Source organism: Aspergillus piperis, assembly GCF_003184755.1.
Source record: "Aspergillus piperis CBS 112811 unplaced genomic scaffold BO85scaffold_5, whole genome shotgun sequence".
In the NCBI taxonomy this organism is placed as follows: Eukaryota; Fungi; Ascomycota; class Eurotiomycetes; order Eurotiales; family Aspergillaceae; genus Aspergillus; species Aspergillus piperis.
The window spans coordinates 1296844-1314577 of NW_020291595.1; the positions used below are offsets into that span (position 1 = coordinate 1296844).

A 17734-nucleotide genomic window follows, 5' to 3' on the forward strand; every position below is an offset into this window, starting at 1 on the left:
CAAATCCAACCTCAAATCCAACCTCAAATCCAACCTCAAATCCAACCTCAAATCCAACCTCAAATCCAACCTCAAATCCAACCTCAAATCCAACCCGGACCCGAATTCCTCTTCATCCCCTACCCACCCCAAGCCCAATCACAAGACCAGCACCACCAAACCGAAATCCTCCTGCACATCGACGCCGCCAACAACCAGCCAATCTGCATCCTATCCAACAACTCCCAACCCACAACAACCACAATCGACCCCGCCATCATTATCACCAACCCAACCTCCTACATCTTCGCCTTCCGCAACCCCCACTCCCTCTACCACGCCTTCGCCAACCCAACCATCTACACCCTCCTGACCCGACACGCGCACTACATCCGACTCTACCTCCTCCACGACCTGCAAATCGGCTACCTCCCATGCTCCCCGCACCCACTGCCCTTCTCATCCCAGAACCGGGACAGCCTGTTCTTCTTCGACTGCGCCACCGACCCCAACATGCACTACACCACCCCGCCCCGCCTCCCCTGCATGCCCAGCTCCACACACCCCGTGATGCTCAACAACGATTGCAATAATATCTGCGCGATCTCGTGGCCGGGCTTTGATAAGCTCATGGGTGGTTGGCGCGTCGCGTGCAGGGCTATTCCCCGCGGCCATGATGTCTGGTATATGGTCTTTAATCTGGCGTCGAGGGGTGGGTGGGTGCCCCTGGGCGTGGGCAGGTCGTTGCAGTTGCTTAGTACGGCGGTTTGTGTGAAGGAGAGGGTTAAGGGGAGGTTTCGGTGCGTGGTGGATGGGTGTGCTAGGGGGGTGGTGGAGAGGTTTGATGGGTTTTTGGCGGCGAATGTGGCGAGTTTGGGGTGGGCGGTTGTGGGGGATGAAGAGATGGTGGAGGTTAAGGTTGAGGAGAGGGAGGGGAAAGAGGGGAGTGTGAAGGGTGTCAAAGGTGATGGTGGTGGTGGTGGTGGTGGAGGAGGAGGAGTGATTGTTCATGCTGGTGAGTGCATGGTGATTGATGATTGATTGATTGATATGTTTCTGGGGGTGGTTGATATGCAATGGGAAGCATAGGGTTTGTTCTATGTGACGGAGGTGTCTATTGAGATTGAGAGGTTTAAGAAGGGGTGATGGCTTATCTGCTCAGGTTGATTGACTAAAATTGATGGTTGTGGTTGATGTTGTTTGCAGACTGCTGTGGGTATTGTTGGTGGACTAGGGGTCAGATACTGATAGACGTTGACTATTGCTGTATGTATTACTGTGTATATATTAGCTATGGAAGTGGTTAATGAGAGCAGTTATTCAGGTCCGGTTGCTTTCAGTAGGAATAGAGTAGTAGGTAATATATTCGGTAGAGGTATATCCTGATAGTCTTCGGCCAGACTGGCCAGCTCGATTTGCGATATTATTGGTGTAATCATGGTCTGGCATTTGTGGAGTCGAAGAAGGGTATTGGGTAGTTGAGGATATAGTATGCTATGCTTACTAGTCACAGCATACATAGTGGTATACTATATATATATATATATACTACAAGTAGCAAGTACTATGTCAAATCAAGAAACCAAACCAGCAGGTTTCCATGCAAATAACCCTAGATAGATCATGATTCAATTATCAAAAGTCTATGGTCATCAATAAGAGGTATTGGCTACTAAAAGTATGATTAATATTCTAGTGGTCTGAAAGTCGTACCCGGGCAAAAGCGATGGGTAGTTAAGCGCCCGGCACTGTAAGTCGTTGACTTTGGTCTTGACTTGGCTGTGCCAGATCTGACCCGAGCTGACGTGTTGGTGGCTGGTCTAGGTTACACATAGATATAAAGCCAACTTCAATTGCAAACCCAGCTACTGATCAAACAGCTTGAAAGCTCTGACTCAAGTTTAACTACATGAGTTGGTTGACTAACAGTGGAATGTGGTCCATGCGGGATGAACAAACCGCCAAAGCACAGGCCAGGGGTTCCTAGCGCTATACGGGGGATCTTTCCACTTCTACTTATGAGGATGATAGGTGATAAACTTAGAGCATTATTCCACCCTCTGCGTCTAGCCGAGCAAAGCAGGTACATCGCCAAGGAGACGGCTGCTTTGTAGATGAATCAGCCTCAGACTAACCAGTATAGTATGTTACACAGGATCCATTGGATCACGATGAAGCCTATGTTTGATGGTCAGTCAGCAGTCGGATTAACTTTCTGTCTGGTCGACACGTATTGTACAGCCAGGCTGCTAATTCTAGAATCAACCTTATAGCCAGCGAGAACAGCGAATTTAGGTTGGATAATATATCCCTTTGACGGAAATAGTGCGGCATCGGCAATGGCTGAGCACTCCCGTCCGGGCCGATAGCAGAGATTCGTAAGTTGCTCTCTGGCAACGGGAAATCATAAAGTTGGATTATCCAGGGCTGGATGGAGTCAGTTGAACAAGGGACCACTTGGCGATTCTTTACTGCCTATCTTATATCCCCTCGAAGACTATAATCCAGGCAGCCAGGAGAGATGGAATGTAGTCGTCAATGGCCAACGGCGGCAAGAATGCGGGAAGGAGAGAAAGAAAGATCAAGACGTGTTTATTACCAAGTTACAATACCAGATGATCGGCGCTAAATCCAGTTCGCGCAACTGCAAGTTACTGTAAGTTATCAGTTTGAGAACTAGTGGCCGTTCCATCCTGGTACTGACTAGTCCCAAACAGGACTAATGCGCCCGAGATGGGGATTGACTAACTTTTGTATTTCGGCCCAGAATGGAAATTCCATGGTTCAGGGCCCGTCATTCCCGCCAGTCAAGGGCAACCGGATTCTTTCCCAACATTCAGGAATCTCATCTGTCATGAAAAAGGGTTGCCGGGGAAAGTTGGCCCTTTCCTCAGGAGTTGATTCCTGACTGCGTAAGCAAGTGTATACGGTAACTGGGACGGACCTGCGTCGTGTTGCAGCAGCAGCTCATCACATTATTGGAAGGAAGACCGCAGCCACGGACGGGGATCGAGGGGATGCAGTATAACTTCAATTCGAAGCAGCATCCATGCAGCTGCCGCCCTTTCTGGACCTGGCAATCCCACCAGGGGATTTTAGACTCTAGAATTGATTTAATGCATTCCGCCCATGTCGTTGCACTGCAAACCCTCCTGTAATTACTCCCTCCCTCCTGCAGCTGTAATGCCGCCGTCACCCCAGCAGGGAAAATTAAGGTGATTCCATTCTGGTGCAAAAAGGGGAAATTCAAAGGAAAATTAGGGAAGAAAAAGCTTGGGTTCATCCATGCATGTAGGACCAACTTGCCCACTCGAGGGACTGACATTGTTTGTTCACACTCTGGCTGCCACACACCTTCATCTCTCTCCCATTCTCCCATTCTCGCTCTCATCACACCTTCATTTTCTTCTTCTTCTTCCTCCTTCACTTCGTGTGCTGCCCATCCCTTCCTTGAAGCCCTGCGTCACGGCTGTCTCTGTCACCATCTTCATCTGGGTTCCAATTCGCGTGCTTTCTCTTTTCTTTCACTCTCTCAACTTCTGCCTCCGCGATATTCTTCGGCTTGTGAGCGATTCAGCGGTTCACTACTCCTTCTTTCTTTATCTGCACAGTTATCTTCCTGTCGCTCATCCCACAATCCCTTAGCTACAAGTCATATCGCATCAGTTCAACCCTTCGTCAGATCAATCGATCCTCGTGCTCAGCTCCGGGGTTGAATATATGCACTGGCTCTAGGATATAGGCGGGCATCAGACAACCACTTTCACATTCATTATCGCATTGGCACACCCGATATTTATCGCGCCTCCATTGTCACTCATTACGACTAAGCAGTTGACATCCCTCGTCAATCATATTTGGGCTTGCAGTGAAATACCTGGTCTCCAGAGGGTGGGCATCTGCCTGACCAGGTGGAACACAAAGGACGCGCAGTGGAGGACGTGTGATATACCAAGCTAGAAGGGATCTTGGTATACTGGGTAACCGCTCATTGACACCAAATCTACTTAAGCACCATTAAGCTTCAAAATTAGCATCCAAAAGCGTCCAGTCCGGTCTCCTCGAGGCCGACCTTCATATCGCAGGATGTCCGAAGAGGCGATCTTGCGCGAGACACCTCACATCCGTGTCAATTCGGGCCAACATGACCCATTCGCCGACTCCGATGATCCCTACGTGTCAGTACCGCCCCAGCAGATGGGGCGGTCGTTGACCCCCGGCATGGTGCAGTCGGCCTCTGAAGCCACGTTCCCGACGACATGGGGCTCGCCCACTCCCCAGGAATCAACCGAGCTTTTGATACCCCCGCGGCCCTACCGCGTCAGAGAGGAACTGCGCTCTCCCGAACTGTCGATTCGGTCCTCGCGACGGACGAGCTGGAGCTCAGAGGCGGTCAGCTATGATGCCAGAGCTTACCTGTACAGTCGTTTCGAAGATTCCCGGGCGCCCTCGCGTGCAGAAAGTGAAGGGGATGACGTGAACACCCAAACAGTGACGGAAAAGTACAACATAATGCCAACAGAAGGATTATTATTGTTCCCGGAGGATGTTGAGAAGGATGACTATATGCATAATCCCGATCCAAACGACAGGGATATTGTGTGCGATGTATGGAACAAGCGGGGTTTGGTCAATCTGGGTGGGCTGCTCCTCATGACGGTGGGATTTGTAGTGTTATTTGTTGCCTACCCAGTAATGTGAGTCATCCATGACCTGCTGGTCTCAGCACCGCGCTCATCTTGGACGCATACTGACTGGGCTTTAGAACTGCCCTGGGCGGGATATCAAGAAAATACGTGCCGACATGTGATCCTGCCGATACTCTGTGTCTTGACGTCGGGGATCGAGCAGGTCTCACCAACTTGCGGACTGGATTGATAGACCCGGATACGCCTGAATCAGCAATGACAAAGAAGACAGTGGATGGGAAGGAATGGCAGTTAGTGGTGAGTCAGGGAGAAGATATTGTGAGCTACAACAGTGAATAGTCATTAACCCGGAGCAGTTCTCTGACGAATTCGAAACCCCTGGCCGAACATTTTATGATGGGGATGACGCCTATTATCAGGCCATGGATTTCTGGTACGGTGTGACGCAGGACCTGGAGGCTAGTACTGACATCGTCTTCCACCAATGCATCGCGACTAACCCCTTGATAGTGGTATGACCCGGATGCTGTCACAACGAAAGATGGATCATTGGAGATCCGATTCGATGCGTTTACCAACCATGAGCTGGGCTACCGTTCGGGAATGGTGCAAAGCTGGAATAAGCTGTGCTTCTCTGGTGGACGCTTGGAAGCCAGTATCTCCCTGCCCGGAGCTGGAGATGTATCTGGATTTTGGCCCGGGTTCTGGGCGATGGGCAACCTAGGCCGCCCGGGCTATGCTGCGACCACGGATGGCACGTGGCCATACAGCTACTACGACGGATGCGATGCAGGCATTACGCCGAATCAAAGTTCTCCAGATGGTATTAATTTTCTTCCAGGCATGCGTCTACCGGCGTGCACTTGTGACGGTGCCGATCATCCCACCCCGGGCAAATCCCGTGGCGCCCCGGAAATCGATGTGATCGAGGCCAGTGTAGGCCCTCTGAACAACAACCCAAACGCTTTCATTGGAACCGCGTCCCAGAGTTTGCAAATGGCTCCATTTGACATCTGGTACATGCCTGACTACGGTAGGTGCCTAACGCTGCTGACAACATGCGCCTGGTCATATCTGATCTGACAACCTGCAGATTATACTGCGGTGTACGACCCTCGTATCACCGAGATAAATTCCTACCGGGGCGGGCCGTACCAGCAGGCTATGTCTGGCCTGACCAACCTCAACAACCGCTGGTATAATGGGACCGAGTACCAAGTATATGCGTTCGAGTATACCCCGGGTGCGGTAGGGAACGTGACCTGGTTCGTGGGCCAGGATAAGACCTGGACCCTAGACGGGCGAGCTATTGGTCCCAACGGCAACGTTGGACAGCGGATGATTCCCATGGAGCCGATGTCGATAGTTATGAACCTGGGTATGGCATGGAGTTTCGCTCCGATCAATGAGACCATCCGCGACATAATGCCTGGATTTATGAGATTCGATTATATCCGCATATACCAGGATCCCGACAATATCAGCATCACCTGCGACCCGCCAGGCTATGAGACAACCGAGTATATTGCCAGTCATGCAGAGGCTTACACTAACAACAACATAACAACATGGTATGTGTATCCATTCCCTGGACTTTGTAGCGTGGAGTTTCTGATGCATAGCAGGGGTGATGCCGGATACGACTGGCCCACGAATTCATTAATGAACGGGTGCTGATTCTTTCGACGGGACGCGGGATTCGATCTTCGAGTGTTACCTAGCGTTTCTGGGAATACCAGATCAGTTTCAGCCGGTCTCTCTTGATACAAACACCGCACGGCTTACTGGCATGCTCATGGTGCCGGTCATAGGCGCTTGCGAGTCATTTTAGCGGCATTATCCTTTGGCGTTGACGGCGTCTTTTCGTCCTTCGAGCTGGTGGTTTGGGGTCTGACATATCGCATCTTGATCTTCACTTGTAATTTATGCAAATTCTTTCGCATTTACCCAGTTGGCGTGTCGTGCTGGGATGTTTCGTGCTTTAGCTTCATAGTATAGTGGCTTCTTCGGATGGGAGGGTTGTTTGAGTGACTGGGATGGAGGCATCGAGGGGATGGACGTGGATTGTTCGAGCATTGAGCGAGTAATGATCGAACATATAGAGATATTCTATAGAAATGAATACCAATGAACCATCTGATCGCGAGTCATGGCATCCTTCGCAGTGAAGCGGTTCGTAAAAGTGACCTGTCAACCCGCCATGTAGGGCAGCCCCGTGACTAAGCCGCGCTACCCATTCCTTCTCCGCCATCGTCATCCTCTCCACTCTTTCCTCTCTCTTCATTCAGCTTCGCGCCAGTTCTTCTTCTTGCGAACCGCAGCACGACGGGAGTATTGACTTGTCTAATCCTGCCGGACGGGGTTGAACAGTACTTTTACACCGAACAGTCAACCGTGCAGCTTCTGTCAGCTAGAGTTCGCCCATTTCCTCACTCATATCTGCTCTACAGCTCGACCTGTGCAGTGTATGAGCACTGCGGAGCTCGTGTCGCTCTACCGAATACTTTTGAGCACGAATCACACACTCCCACAGCACACAGCACCTCCACTCTGTCTATCGACATACCAGCATACTTTCTGCACTTCTTACATATACACAATCCTACTTACAACTTCCAACCATTTATCAATTATCTCCGTGCTTCCTATCAGCGCGCATTACGCATATTCACATGCTAACCGGAGCGACTTGAACAATACCCGCTCTGCGCATATACCACACACAGAAACAAAAAACGTACATCCTCCACGCACTACCCCCCCCCCCCCCCCCCCCCCCCCCCAAAAAAAAAAAAAAAAAAAAAAAAAAAAAAAAAAAAAAAAAAAAAAAAAAACCCCCCCCCCCCCCCCCCCCCCCCAAATCACACCTCAATCTCAATTCCTCAACGAAAGAAACAAAGAAGAGAAGAAAAAGAAGAAATAATGTTCAACCCCAACATCCCCACACCCAACCCCGGCCGTCGCCAAGGAGACCCCATCGTGATTGCCGATGATGACGAGGACGAAGAACTCGAAAACGACTACCCAGAAGAGATCTACATCCAAGCATTCGAAGGCGATGAAGACTCTTTGATCCGCGAACTCGACCTCGAAGAGAGCGAGTCGGCGGAGGACGATGACGATATGCAGGTAGAGTACTCGTTACAGTCTTCGCGGCCTCAGTCGGGTATAATGGGGTATAGTAAGTACTCACACCCCCCCAGCACACCTTTCATTCACCCAGCGCAGCACATAGCAAACATCCCCGCAATCAACCACACATCCCATAACTTTACCACCAATTGAACCCCACTAACAAATCAACCAAGCCTACCCAACAACACCAACCCCCAACCTAGGCCCAACACTCTACCAAACAACCCTCGACCAAGAACGTCAAATACGCACTCGCCTCCGCGAAGACCGCCACGCCGCGTTATGTGTCCTCCTAGACAGGGAACTACTGACGATTCAAGCGTTGGCGCATCAGGAGGTAAGAACTTCTCCCCCCTCCCCCACTTCTTCCCCATAAATGCATCACTATGTTTAACAGTACGAATGAATAATATACAGACCCTCCCCCAATCCCGCCGAAGATTTCTATCCCGCCTTCTCGCCCCCGAGGACCCCGAAGCCGCGGCCTCGATCCGCGCAGACCGGTTCACGGTACAGCATCCTAGCACGAGCAGTATTGCTTCGTCGTCGTTGTCGACGGTTGCGATGATTGTGCCGCGACAGGTGGTGGATGTGTATGAGACGGATGATGCGGGGTGGAGGAGGCCGATGATGGAGCGTGCGGGACGGGGGGGATCGGTCAGTGCTAGCGGTGCTGGGGGGATGCAGTCATCGCCTGCGTCGGTGGGGTCGGGGTCGATCTCCGGGTCTGGGTCGGCGGCGTCGAAGATGAAGGGGAGGATGGGGACGCCGGATCGGGTGGGGAGGGGAGTGAGAGGGGGGAGGGGGTTGCAGCAGTCGGCGTCGTATCGGGAGAGGGAGAGGAGGAGGGGGTTGGTTGAGGAGTAGTACTAAGTAGATGCTAAGCTTTCTCTTACGGGTTTAATTCTAGGGTGTATTATTCACATATCCAAACAATGATTCAGCGCTGCGTTTGTGTACATACAAATCCTATCCAAAACCATACCGTACCATATTCCGTCAATCCGTAAGAAACATACTATACAAGGAGGGTTGCGACTCATGCATAACATGCAAGGTAACCAATAGCAATCAATAATGGCAAGCAAACAAGCAACAAAAGATGGTGTCCAGGGAAGCATGCAGGCACAGGCGCCCAATCATCTATAGTGGTGTATAGATAGATCTCCAAAATACGACTCAGGTCAATGAATGCATGAGCGTCTGTGTCTTCCAACGCGGATCCATCGTACCAAAAAGGGTATCTAATAGACCAGAAATGCGGCCTGAATCTCAATACATCCTCCCCAAAACACAGGGGAATGCCAGCGCAACACTTTTCAACAAGTATAAAAATGGTAGTAGCACCTTTCCACCCACAAGGCCTGCAAGGGGGCCGACCATGTCACATGTTGAGCCATGGTATGACAAGGTTTCGTGGCTTATAGTTCTCTAGAAGTTCTGTCCCCACTAGTACTCCAGTCTAGTGCGTCGGCATGGGCGTGTTGACTGGGCGAGGGTAAGCGCCAAGCAAAATTGCATCTACTTTATCCACGCGTCTCAGCGTTGAGTAGAATTGCTGCATCTCCAACTTGCTTGCGTTCGGAAACTTCCCGATTGCGCATCCGTGCGCTTTGAATATTCATCGGCGTCAATCCTTGGGATGGTGGTGGATCCGGTTCTGTGTAGAAAGGATGCAGTCGGTGGGAAGTGGAGAACCGGACACGACCATCCCTCATGACTGGTAATTGTCATTGCAGGGGCTCCGAGCTCGAAGAGAGCCGGTTGAGATGGAGATAGACATCAGTGCCATACCTAGCGTGTGGTTAGTCACCTTGGGTCGTTCACATTGGTCGGGACCTTGGCACTCACCCTTCCATACTGATCAGCTTCAGATCGCCACCAAAGTAGCGAGCATACAGTCGACTGATCGGCAGACCGTATCCAAAACCAGCCATGGGAGCCTTGAAGTCACTCTTGTCAAAGTCGGGATCCAGGCTAGGAGTTTGCTCTACGGTAGTGTACATGTACGTCCAGACCAAGGGGATGGCGGAGCGAGGGATGCCACCACCTTCGTCGGAAATCTTGATCGTAATGTCTTCTTTGCCCTCCGCGATGATGACCTTGGTGACCGGGAAGGCATCCTTGTCTGCGCCGTGGGCTTCCACGACCGCACGCAAGGAGTTCTTCAAGGTTTCAAAGAGCATATGGGACAAGTGACCCGGAACATACATGAAGTTCAGATCTTCCTTGCAGACAAGTTGCACTTTGGGGGCATCAAAGAGACCATAGTAATCCTCACAGACGAAGCGAGCGTTGTCGATAGCCTCAAGGGCGACCTCGCGCACATTGGTTTTCGTACAGATGATACCGACATAGTTTGGTTGTCGCACATGCGTTTGTTCCGTTAATGCGATATGTTGACCGATTAACATTCGTATACCAATCCGGGACATGTAAAACCGATCAAGGAAGGACTGTACGGTGGAATCAATCTGCAGACGTTGGCGCTTTCGTTTCCATTCGAGGATACCTTGAGCCACGGTAGTCACAACACTGTCGTGTCTCCGCTTGATGTGCTGCAACGTCTTGGCGAAGCGTTCATTGTAATCATTCAGTTCTGGGGGCCAATCTCCATGGTCATCAGACGGAGCATAGTATCTTCGGCCCACGGCGGCGCCTTTGCCGTTGCCGTTGCCGTTCAACAGGGACGAGGGAGACGAGCGGTATTGTCCTTCACGGATGCTAGGGTTCTGTGTGGTTTCGGAGAGGATCCTCGAAGTGCCTCCGTTGAGCCTCCCCGGACGAAGCAGACGAGTTTTGACTTCCTGGGTCAGAGTAGGTCGAGGGAGGTTGATGATTTCCTACGTTATCACATGTCAGTCGGTCACCCGAGAACCAACTTCCAGCGGCGGGTATGAGTCATACCTCGAACGACTGTGCGTACCAGTCCTGGACCTTCTTGATAGATGGCATTTCACTGAGACCATCTGGAAGTTCTCCAAGATCCTGGACCCGATGAGCGAGACGTATTGGGAGTTCTTCGGAAAGGAACTGTGAGGCGCGAAAGAGGGTGCCTGGTGAGGGGGAAAGATCATGAGGTTAGCGGGGTGAACACTCAAGAAGTTGAAAGAAAGAGAGGAGTGCTTGTAAAAGAAAACAAGAAGACTTTACCTGTGGAGGGCCTATCTCCAAACTGCACCATCTGCCGGAGAGAGACACCAGTAGCAGGGAAGCTGGCATAATGTCTGATGGTGTTCATCAGACTCTCCGACGGCTTCCACATGATGTCAACGCGAGGATCAGGCCAGACGGCCTGGAATAGCACTCGATACAACCAATGCGAATTATACAGGCGCTCCAAGTTATTGAGAGCAGCTGGTCGAATAGCTGGTCAGTCAATTGTGATAGTTGGTAAGGAGTGAGAGAGGTGGGAGAAGGACTACCGAGGTTGAGGGACACCTCCGCTCGCAGGCGAGCTCGGAACGGCGGGCGGTATGAAGATCCCCGGAATGGTGCCTGCGCAGAGAACCAGGAACTCGGGTGGGCAGGAGACAGAGAGATATATACCACAACGGGGTATAATATAGATAGACAGAAAAAAAGAACAAACAATAGCCAAGAAGAGATCTTACTTTTTCAGACCGATCGAGACACTTTGGGGGTGTTTGGTGGGAAAGTCGAGAGAAAAAGGAAAGAGAGCACGGGCGGAGGGAAGTGGGCAGACCGACCGGTGGAGGAGGAATGACTCTTTTTGGATGGGCAGCTGCGGAGACTGAGACGCTCAATTCCCGGGGAGTGAAGAGTCACGTGTGCTGGTGGGGGGCAGTTGCCGTCTGCGATCCCGTGCTTGGCCGAGGATATTGTTATTTCCTCTGCCGATTCGGAGCCACTCTTTTATAAGGATTATTAAAGAAAGGCCCATTGCACCACCCGGTCTTAGGGAAAAGCAGGAACACTCCGGGCTCAAATACTCCGTGAATCGCCTGCTCTGCTCTGCTCTGCTCTGCTGGCGGACAGACAACATCGCAGATCTGCCCTTCCACGGAGGAAATTGGTCATGGCTGGCCATGTTCCATCACCATCCCCTCTTGCCTCATCGCGCAGACCCTTTCAGCCGACTGTGTCTGTGGGGATGTGTCGATGTGACCCTTGCTGCTGCTGGTGGCATTATATGCACCTTCATCTTACTTAAGCTGATATTCTCCGGGCCTGGGTAGTCACTGTAGTGTGTGTCAACTATTGACTAGTCAAGAAATAGTTAGTAGATAGCTGTAGTCACGAGCAATAACTAGGTCGACGCACACGGGATTGCCGGTGTCAAGCTGAACCTTTCTCCGGATCTCCCCTTCGTCCGAGGCTGGTTCGAATCCGGGGCACGCGCACACTCCGACTGGCCAGAACCCCATCCAGCAAGAGTAACAGTTTACTAGTAAGGTAGTCTAGAGTTCCTTGTCAGCCTCGGATTTGCTTCTTTGTCTCTTCCCTCCATCTTAAAAACGCAGCTGGCTGCTTTTGTCAAGGTACACCCTGATTAGGTTTCACCCCTTCCCGCGGGTGTCCCCAGTGATCCGTGGTTCTTCACGAGGTTCTCAGCAAGCTTATGTATACCGTGTACACCGGCTCCCAATTAGTAGTCAGTAACTCTCTGGGGAGTTTATCGCTGGAGTTTATCGCTGTTGGGATCGGCCTCGTGACCACTTCCCATAGGGTCTGGATGAACAGAATTCTAGTCACCTGCCACGTTGATGGCTAGCAACACTTGACGGGGAAGCTGAACTAGAAACAAATCGTCTCATGAAGGGAAAACAAAAATTGCAGATGTGGTAGAGGACAACATCCCTCTTATGACATAAAGTAAAAAGCTAAAAATTGTATTGTTCTGGACGTATGCTCGTGGTTCTATCCCGTATTGTCCCTGCATACGAAAAATGAAGAAAGTTCTGGGCAACCATCTGCTGGACCGCCACATCGTGGCTTTGTACTTGGGTTCATTACCTCTAGAACTTAGTCACTGGACGGACACAACAGCAGGAAAAAGCAAAGAGACCCAGGTGGAATATTTAAACGACGGCCGCAGCAGCGAAGATCCTCGTGGTGCATCTCCGATGGTTAGTCCACTGACGGGGAGAGCCAATCAGGCGAGGCCGCGTCCTGATAAAGATGAGCGAGGATGAGAGACGACGCGACGCGGTGAGAACTCCTATCACTCCCCAAACCGCTGCATAGGGCTGGAAAAAGAGGCGGAGCAACAAGAAGAGAGAAAAAGTAAAAAAATGGAAGAAGAAAAGAAAATTAAAAAAGAGGAAATTGAGATGAACGGTCATGGAAAACGGATGCCCAACCCAAGCCTTTCAGGCAGGTGGTGACTCCTTACCCATCATTGCGTCGTCATGATCTTCTGTCATTTCTGCTCTGTCACTTTCGAAGAAAAGAAGAAATGTGAGTCTGCGAGAGATGGAGCCCGATTTTCCACACACACACACACGCACACGCACACACACATACCCCCGTCGATGACAACCCACCCACACCCCCTGTCATTAAAAAAAAAGAAAGGTGACCATGGACTGGCTCTAACTAAGGCCCTTGTTCGTCCCCTAAAGGGGCTCTCTCCTCCCCTAGTTAGCTTGCAATTACCGGGGCCATAGTTCAGTTAACTCCAGCTGGCGTCCCTCTGGTCTCACATTCAATTCTGCGCATGTCCTTTCCGCCCGAAACCTTCTTGAACAGTGGAGTCTCGTTAACTTTTTTGACACCTGTCTGGCCCACCAACCGGAGAACTAGTCGTCACCTCGAGTATCTGCCCGTCAGGTTATCTGACTGGCCCTCATCTCACCGTACGGTGTGAGTTGACCGTTTTAAAATCGCCGAGGAAGCACCGGCAACCTCTTGGGTTGACCCTGAGTTCACTTTCTCTTTTCCACGGGACTTCTCTGGGGGATACCGATACTTTTATTTGTGTTTTTTTTTTTATTTGGTTTCAGATTTGGTGTTGATCTCACCACCTTATCTTGGGCCTCAACTTTTTATTTTTTTTTCTATATATATTTTTATCACTATCATACTATATATTTTTCTTCCATTCTTTTTTGATTATTTATCTACTTCTTTTCTATCGATTGTGTGATCTGTGACAGATCCCGAAGTGGTCGGGAAACGCAGTGATTACGATTTAGAGGGGCAAACTTTTCCATAATAGGTGAGTGGAAAGTGTCCGATTTGATGTCACGGACCAATTTCTTCCCCCGAGGCTTGTTATTATTTGTGTGCGGGAGTGGGTTTCGTTGCCATTCTTATGTGTTATGATGATGGCTATAGCTCATTCCGGCTGTGGACTGATGGATCGGGACAAGAAGGGAGGGGGGTAAAATGGATCCATCGACCAGTTTGTTTACATGCAGTGGAAGGATGGCTTGTCCCAGGATTTTGTTCCAGCGGCTTTGATTGAGGGCATGTGTCGGTTTTTAGTTGTTCGTTTTTTATTTCCGTTACCCTGTGGGTTTATTGTTCTAACCCAAAAGGAACAAAAAAAATTGGGGTGCGAAAAGAAAAATGATGCAAACCGGCATTGCACGAACATCAAAAACCCTCGTCATACCTTTTTTTTCTCATTTATTATATTTCATTACTAGTATTGATTTATGGTCTCTGAAATTTTTGTGTGTGTGTATTCTGGGTTTCTTCTTCAATCCCTCTTCTGTTGGGATTCATTCTTCTAATTGTCTTTTTTATTTTCTTTTTTTTTTCTTCCCTTTTCATAGATTTTTGATGATTAGTTGGCTTTTTCTTGTTTTGGATCTCATATTTCTTTTTCCCTTTGGCAATTCTTATTGTTAATCTTCCCGATTGCACTGGAGAAGGCGTTTACCAGACTATCTGGCTGGGTTGTTGCTGTGCACTCACTCATTGGCAGGAACCCGATAGAGAGGATCCGCAAACCTTCCCAGCATTGCCTTTTTTGCGCTCATGCTGTTGAAGCCGAATCTCTGCCCTTCACTGGCCCGGAACCAGTCAATTAGCCCCTCCTTCATAATTACTACTTGCCCCTCCATTGCCTTCTAGGTTATATTTCTGTCACTCTGTTGATCCCATTGTGTGTGCGCGTGTGTGGTCCTGTCATTGGAGCCTTCGTATTGGTTAATATTCAGGGGAAAAAAAGAGGACCACTTGTGAGCCAAGACAGAGGAGACCAAACAAGACAGACAGACAGACAGAAGTGAAAAAAGAGGGGAAAAATTGGAAGAGGAAGAAAAAAAAAAAAGAAAGGAAGGGGAAAAAAGAAAATATTAAAGCCTGAAAGCAAACCAGTCAAACCAACAGAGCCAAAGACTGGGTGGGAAGTAGAAACCGGCTCAAAAAGGAAAGAACGAGAGGCCACTTGGTGGAACGGATTTGGGGCAACCGTCGACTTTGACTGAAGGAAATCTCAGGTGGCAGGGAAAGCAAAGTCACGTCCAGTTAGGACTAGGAGAACAAGAGAAGAGAATCGAAGCAAAGAGAGAAAGAAAGCAAGGAAGAAGACGACGAGGAGAGAGAGACAGAGAGAGAGAGAGAGAGAGAGAGAAGGAGAAACAGAGAGAGGCACCAATTCTTGGGAATAATATCATCCCAATCGGAAGGAGACATCTAAAGACCTCCCTCCACTCTTCAGCTACTCCCCCTCCCATCTTCCACCACCCCCCCCCCTCCTTCTCTCGTGTGGTGATTGTTTATTTCCTGCTTTAGGAAATTAGCAGTCAGTGTCTCCAACGCCACATCTTACTATCACGCCTAACCCCATCATCATCATCATTATCCATCGCCATCACTTCTACGTGCCTCTCTGATTACCCGTTCGGGCGAGTCGTGCCAGAGAAGACGGCCTGTCTCCGGCCTCAAACCACACAAATCACAAACCCCCCTCCCTCCCTTCCTACTCCGATACTATCTACTATCCTATTTGCCCTCTCGGGGTGCTTCCCCTGGCTGGCCCCATTACGTTGGCTGGGAAATCCTGCCTGATTCCGAGACTTCAGCTTGCATTGTGACTGGATTAGCCCTGGGCAGTCAGTCACCTAAGCAAACAAGGGCTTCTGGTACTTCAGCAGATGCATCTTTCCTGACTCTCTCTCCCTTCCCCCTTGTACTACTACCCCTCCAGCTGCATGTTCATGTAAACAAACCCAATATGTCTCGCCGTCGTGCCTCTCACAGCGAATCATTGGGAATTTCATCTACTATGAACGAAGCTCTTGCCTATCCTTTCTCCGGGATGCAGCAAAGCAATGCTCCACAGCGACGCGGCCCGATCGAAGGGCCCAACGGTCGACGCTTGATTCGTAGGGTCACCTGGCGATCCTCCACGTACAAGCTGATGGCTTGTCTGTGGGTGTTGGGTGTCTTTTATATCGTCTGGCTGATACGGGATGTCTTCTACTACCCCTTCTACGCCTCTTCCAAACAGCCTCTCACCCCCAAAGACACGAATGAGTAAGTCCCTGGATGCCTCTCCCTGTCAGTTTCCTTGTTTTTCTCTCCCCTTCTTGGTTGACCTCATCGTTTCCTGGTCCATGACCCAATTACTCATCTGGCCCCGTCTTGTACATAGTTTACTGGCTCCCTATGTGGGTCGTCAAGAGTGTGACATTTCTTCCCTGTCCCTCTTCAGCCCCCCTCAACCCGGTGATGGCGAACGTGCTTCAAGCAATCCATACTGCCAATCTCGTGATGCCCTGCTCAACGCCATGAGCAATGGCGGGCGTCACGGTTTTGACGCTGCGTATACCTCTCAAGGCAAGTGCCAAATCGATGGTCTTTCTCTTCTCGTATCCGGACACTTCGGCTTCTCGGAGGGGCTCCAGAGGGGCAACAGTGGCCTTCTTGACACTCAAACTGACCTTCCCTTCCAGGATGCTCTTATCGTTGGTTCACTAGCGCCGAAGTATGCGACATTCTTCGGAAATTCGATGGAATCGTCTTTGTGGGTGATGATACCTTGGCCGATGCCTATGCAGGCTTCAACATTCTTTTGCGGGAGGACCTGGCCACTGGATCCCTGAAAGAGTGGGAGATAAACAAAGGACATGGCCATGATTGCCGATGTGAATCCCAGTTCACCAGTAGATCGTGCCTACCTCTGCGGATTACTTCGAGTGATGAGGTATACGCTCAAGAAGGAAGCAGTGCCCCTCGCAGGCCTTACGCTTGTTCATCCCGTAAGCACCCCCCAGCATCTTAGTCACCATCAATGCTCACATCTGGGCTGGATTGCTGACAATGCTTTTTGCTCTCAGGTATTCCTCATGCCTTCCTCGCTACAGCCAGTTCTCCTGCCCCTAGGGGTGTGTATGACAAATTTCGTCGAATGGTCGCCCGAGGAGTTGGCCGAAATAGACCCGTTCCCGTGATCCTGAGTCTTTCCCTTTCCACATCCTATTCCCTGTCTACAGCTAAAAGCAGCATGGATGAATGGCTCACACTGGCCCAGGCCAGTGGACGGAACACCCCTTTTCTCTGGGTAGGTCCGACAGCTCCTGGGCTTCAAAAGGACTCGAGGGACAACATCCACGCATCCAGCTGGCAGTATTCACAAGACACCGCCCAAGAAGCCCGCAACAGAGGCTTGGATGCTCTGGGAATGTACAATGCGACCCTTCAAGCTGATAGTTGGGATGGTAAGCACTACGGAGAGAAGGTAGCTTTGATACAAGCGATGATGGTGAGTGAGGCTCTGCATATTTTGCCACCAAGTACTTTTCAGTAACAGCCCCTTAGGTTATCAACTGGCTGGCTATGCTCTGAATTGATGACGGAGTGGTGCTGTGCCATCCGCTCAAAGGTTCCTTCGAAGCTAACTACGGTATTGGATGTCCCTAAAACGTGCGCTCTATTTAACCCAAATCCCCCTCAGGTATTCTGAAATACACGATGCCTCATCTCAACAGTGACCGACAGCGTGTCTATATTTCGCTGCTTTTCTTGTGCTGTATTGTCTTATCTGTCAAACCTTG

At 50.3% G+C, this 17734-nt stretch overlaps 5 protein-coding genes across 5 annotated transcripts in view; 4 read left to right on the top strand and 1 right to left on the bottom strand.

Moving 5' to 3' along the window:
- BO85DRAFT_467529 (uncharacterized protein) overlaps positions 1-1470 on the top strand; it is a gene marked incomplete at its 5' end in the record, with an annotated part of 1813 nt that extends 343 nt beyond the window's left edge. Inside the window, 2 exons of the mRNA XM_025662193.1 lie at positions 151-994; positions 1069-1470. Coding sequence (XP_025517785.1) covers positions 151-994; positions 1069-1100 — 876 coding nt within the window. The 3' untranslated portion in view covers positions 1101-1470. The remainder of the gene's footprint in view (positions 1-150; positions 995-1068) is intronic.
- A 2383-nt stretch (positions 1471-3853) lies between these two features.
- Positions 3854-6460, top strand: BO85DRAFT_252144 (SKN1/KRE6 family beta-glucan synthesis-associated protein). Its single transcript, XM_025654942.1, has 6 exons — positions 3854-3959; positions 4014-4676; positions 4745-4922; positions 4982-5086; positions 5139-5661; positions 5722-6460. The coding sequence occupies exons 2-6, from the start codon at positions 4066-4068 to the stop codon at positions 6303-6305; spliced, it is 2001 nt and encodes a 666-aa protein (XP_025517786.1). The 5' UTR covers positions 3854-3959; positions 4014-4065; the 3' UTR covers positions 6306-6460.
- A 1027-nt stretch (positions 6461-7487) lies between these two features.
- Positions 7488-8309, top strand: BO85DRAFT_447730 (uncharacterized protein). The gene is made up of 2 exons (XM_025659778.1): positions 7488-7809; positions 7937-8309. The coding sequence occupies exons 1-2, from the start codon at positions 7551-7553 to the stop codon at positions 8137-8139; spliced, it is 462 nt and encodes a 153-aa protein (XP_025517787.1). The 5' UTR covers positions 7488-7550; the 3' UTR covers positions 8140-8309.
- Positions 8310-9345: 1036 nt separating this feature from the next.
- On the bottom strand, positions 9346-11277 carry BO85DRAFT_252197 (PDK/BCKDK family protein kinase). The gene is made up of 4 exons (XM_025654944.1): positions 10917-11277; positions 10671-10819; positions 9615-10606; positions 9346-9557 (listed from the first exon to the last, which is right to left on the bottom strand). Exons 1-4 carry the CDS (start codon positions 11026-11028, stop codon positions 9494-9496), a joined length of 1317 nt encoding a protein of 438 aa, XP_025517788.1. The 5' UTR covers positions 11029-11277; the 3' UTR covers positions 9346-9493.
- A 4385-nt stretch (positions 11278-15662) lies between these two features.
- Positions 15663-17653, top strand: BO85DRAFT_252168 (uncharacterized protein). The gene is made up of 5 exons (XM_025654943.1): positions 15663-16214; positions 16333-16517; positions 16634-16939; positions 17018-17442; positions 17499-17653. Exons 1-5 carry the CDS (start codon positions 15913-15915, stop codon positions 17523-17525), a joined length of 1245 nt encoding a protein of 414 aa, XP_025517789.1. The 5' UTR covers positions 15663-15912; the 3' UTR covers positions 17526-17653.
- The last annotated feature ends 81 nt before the right edge of the window (positions 17654-17734 follow it).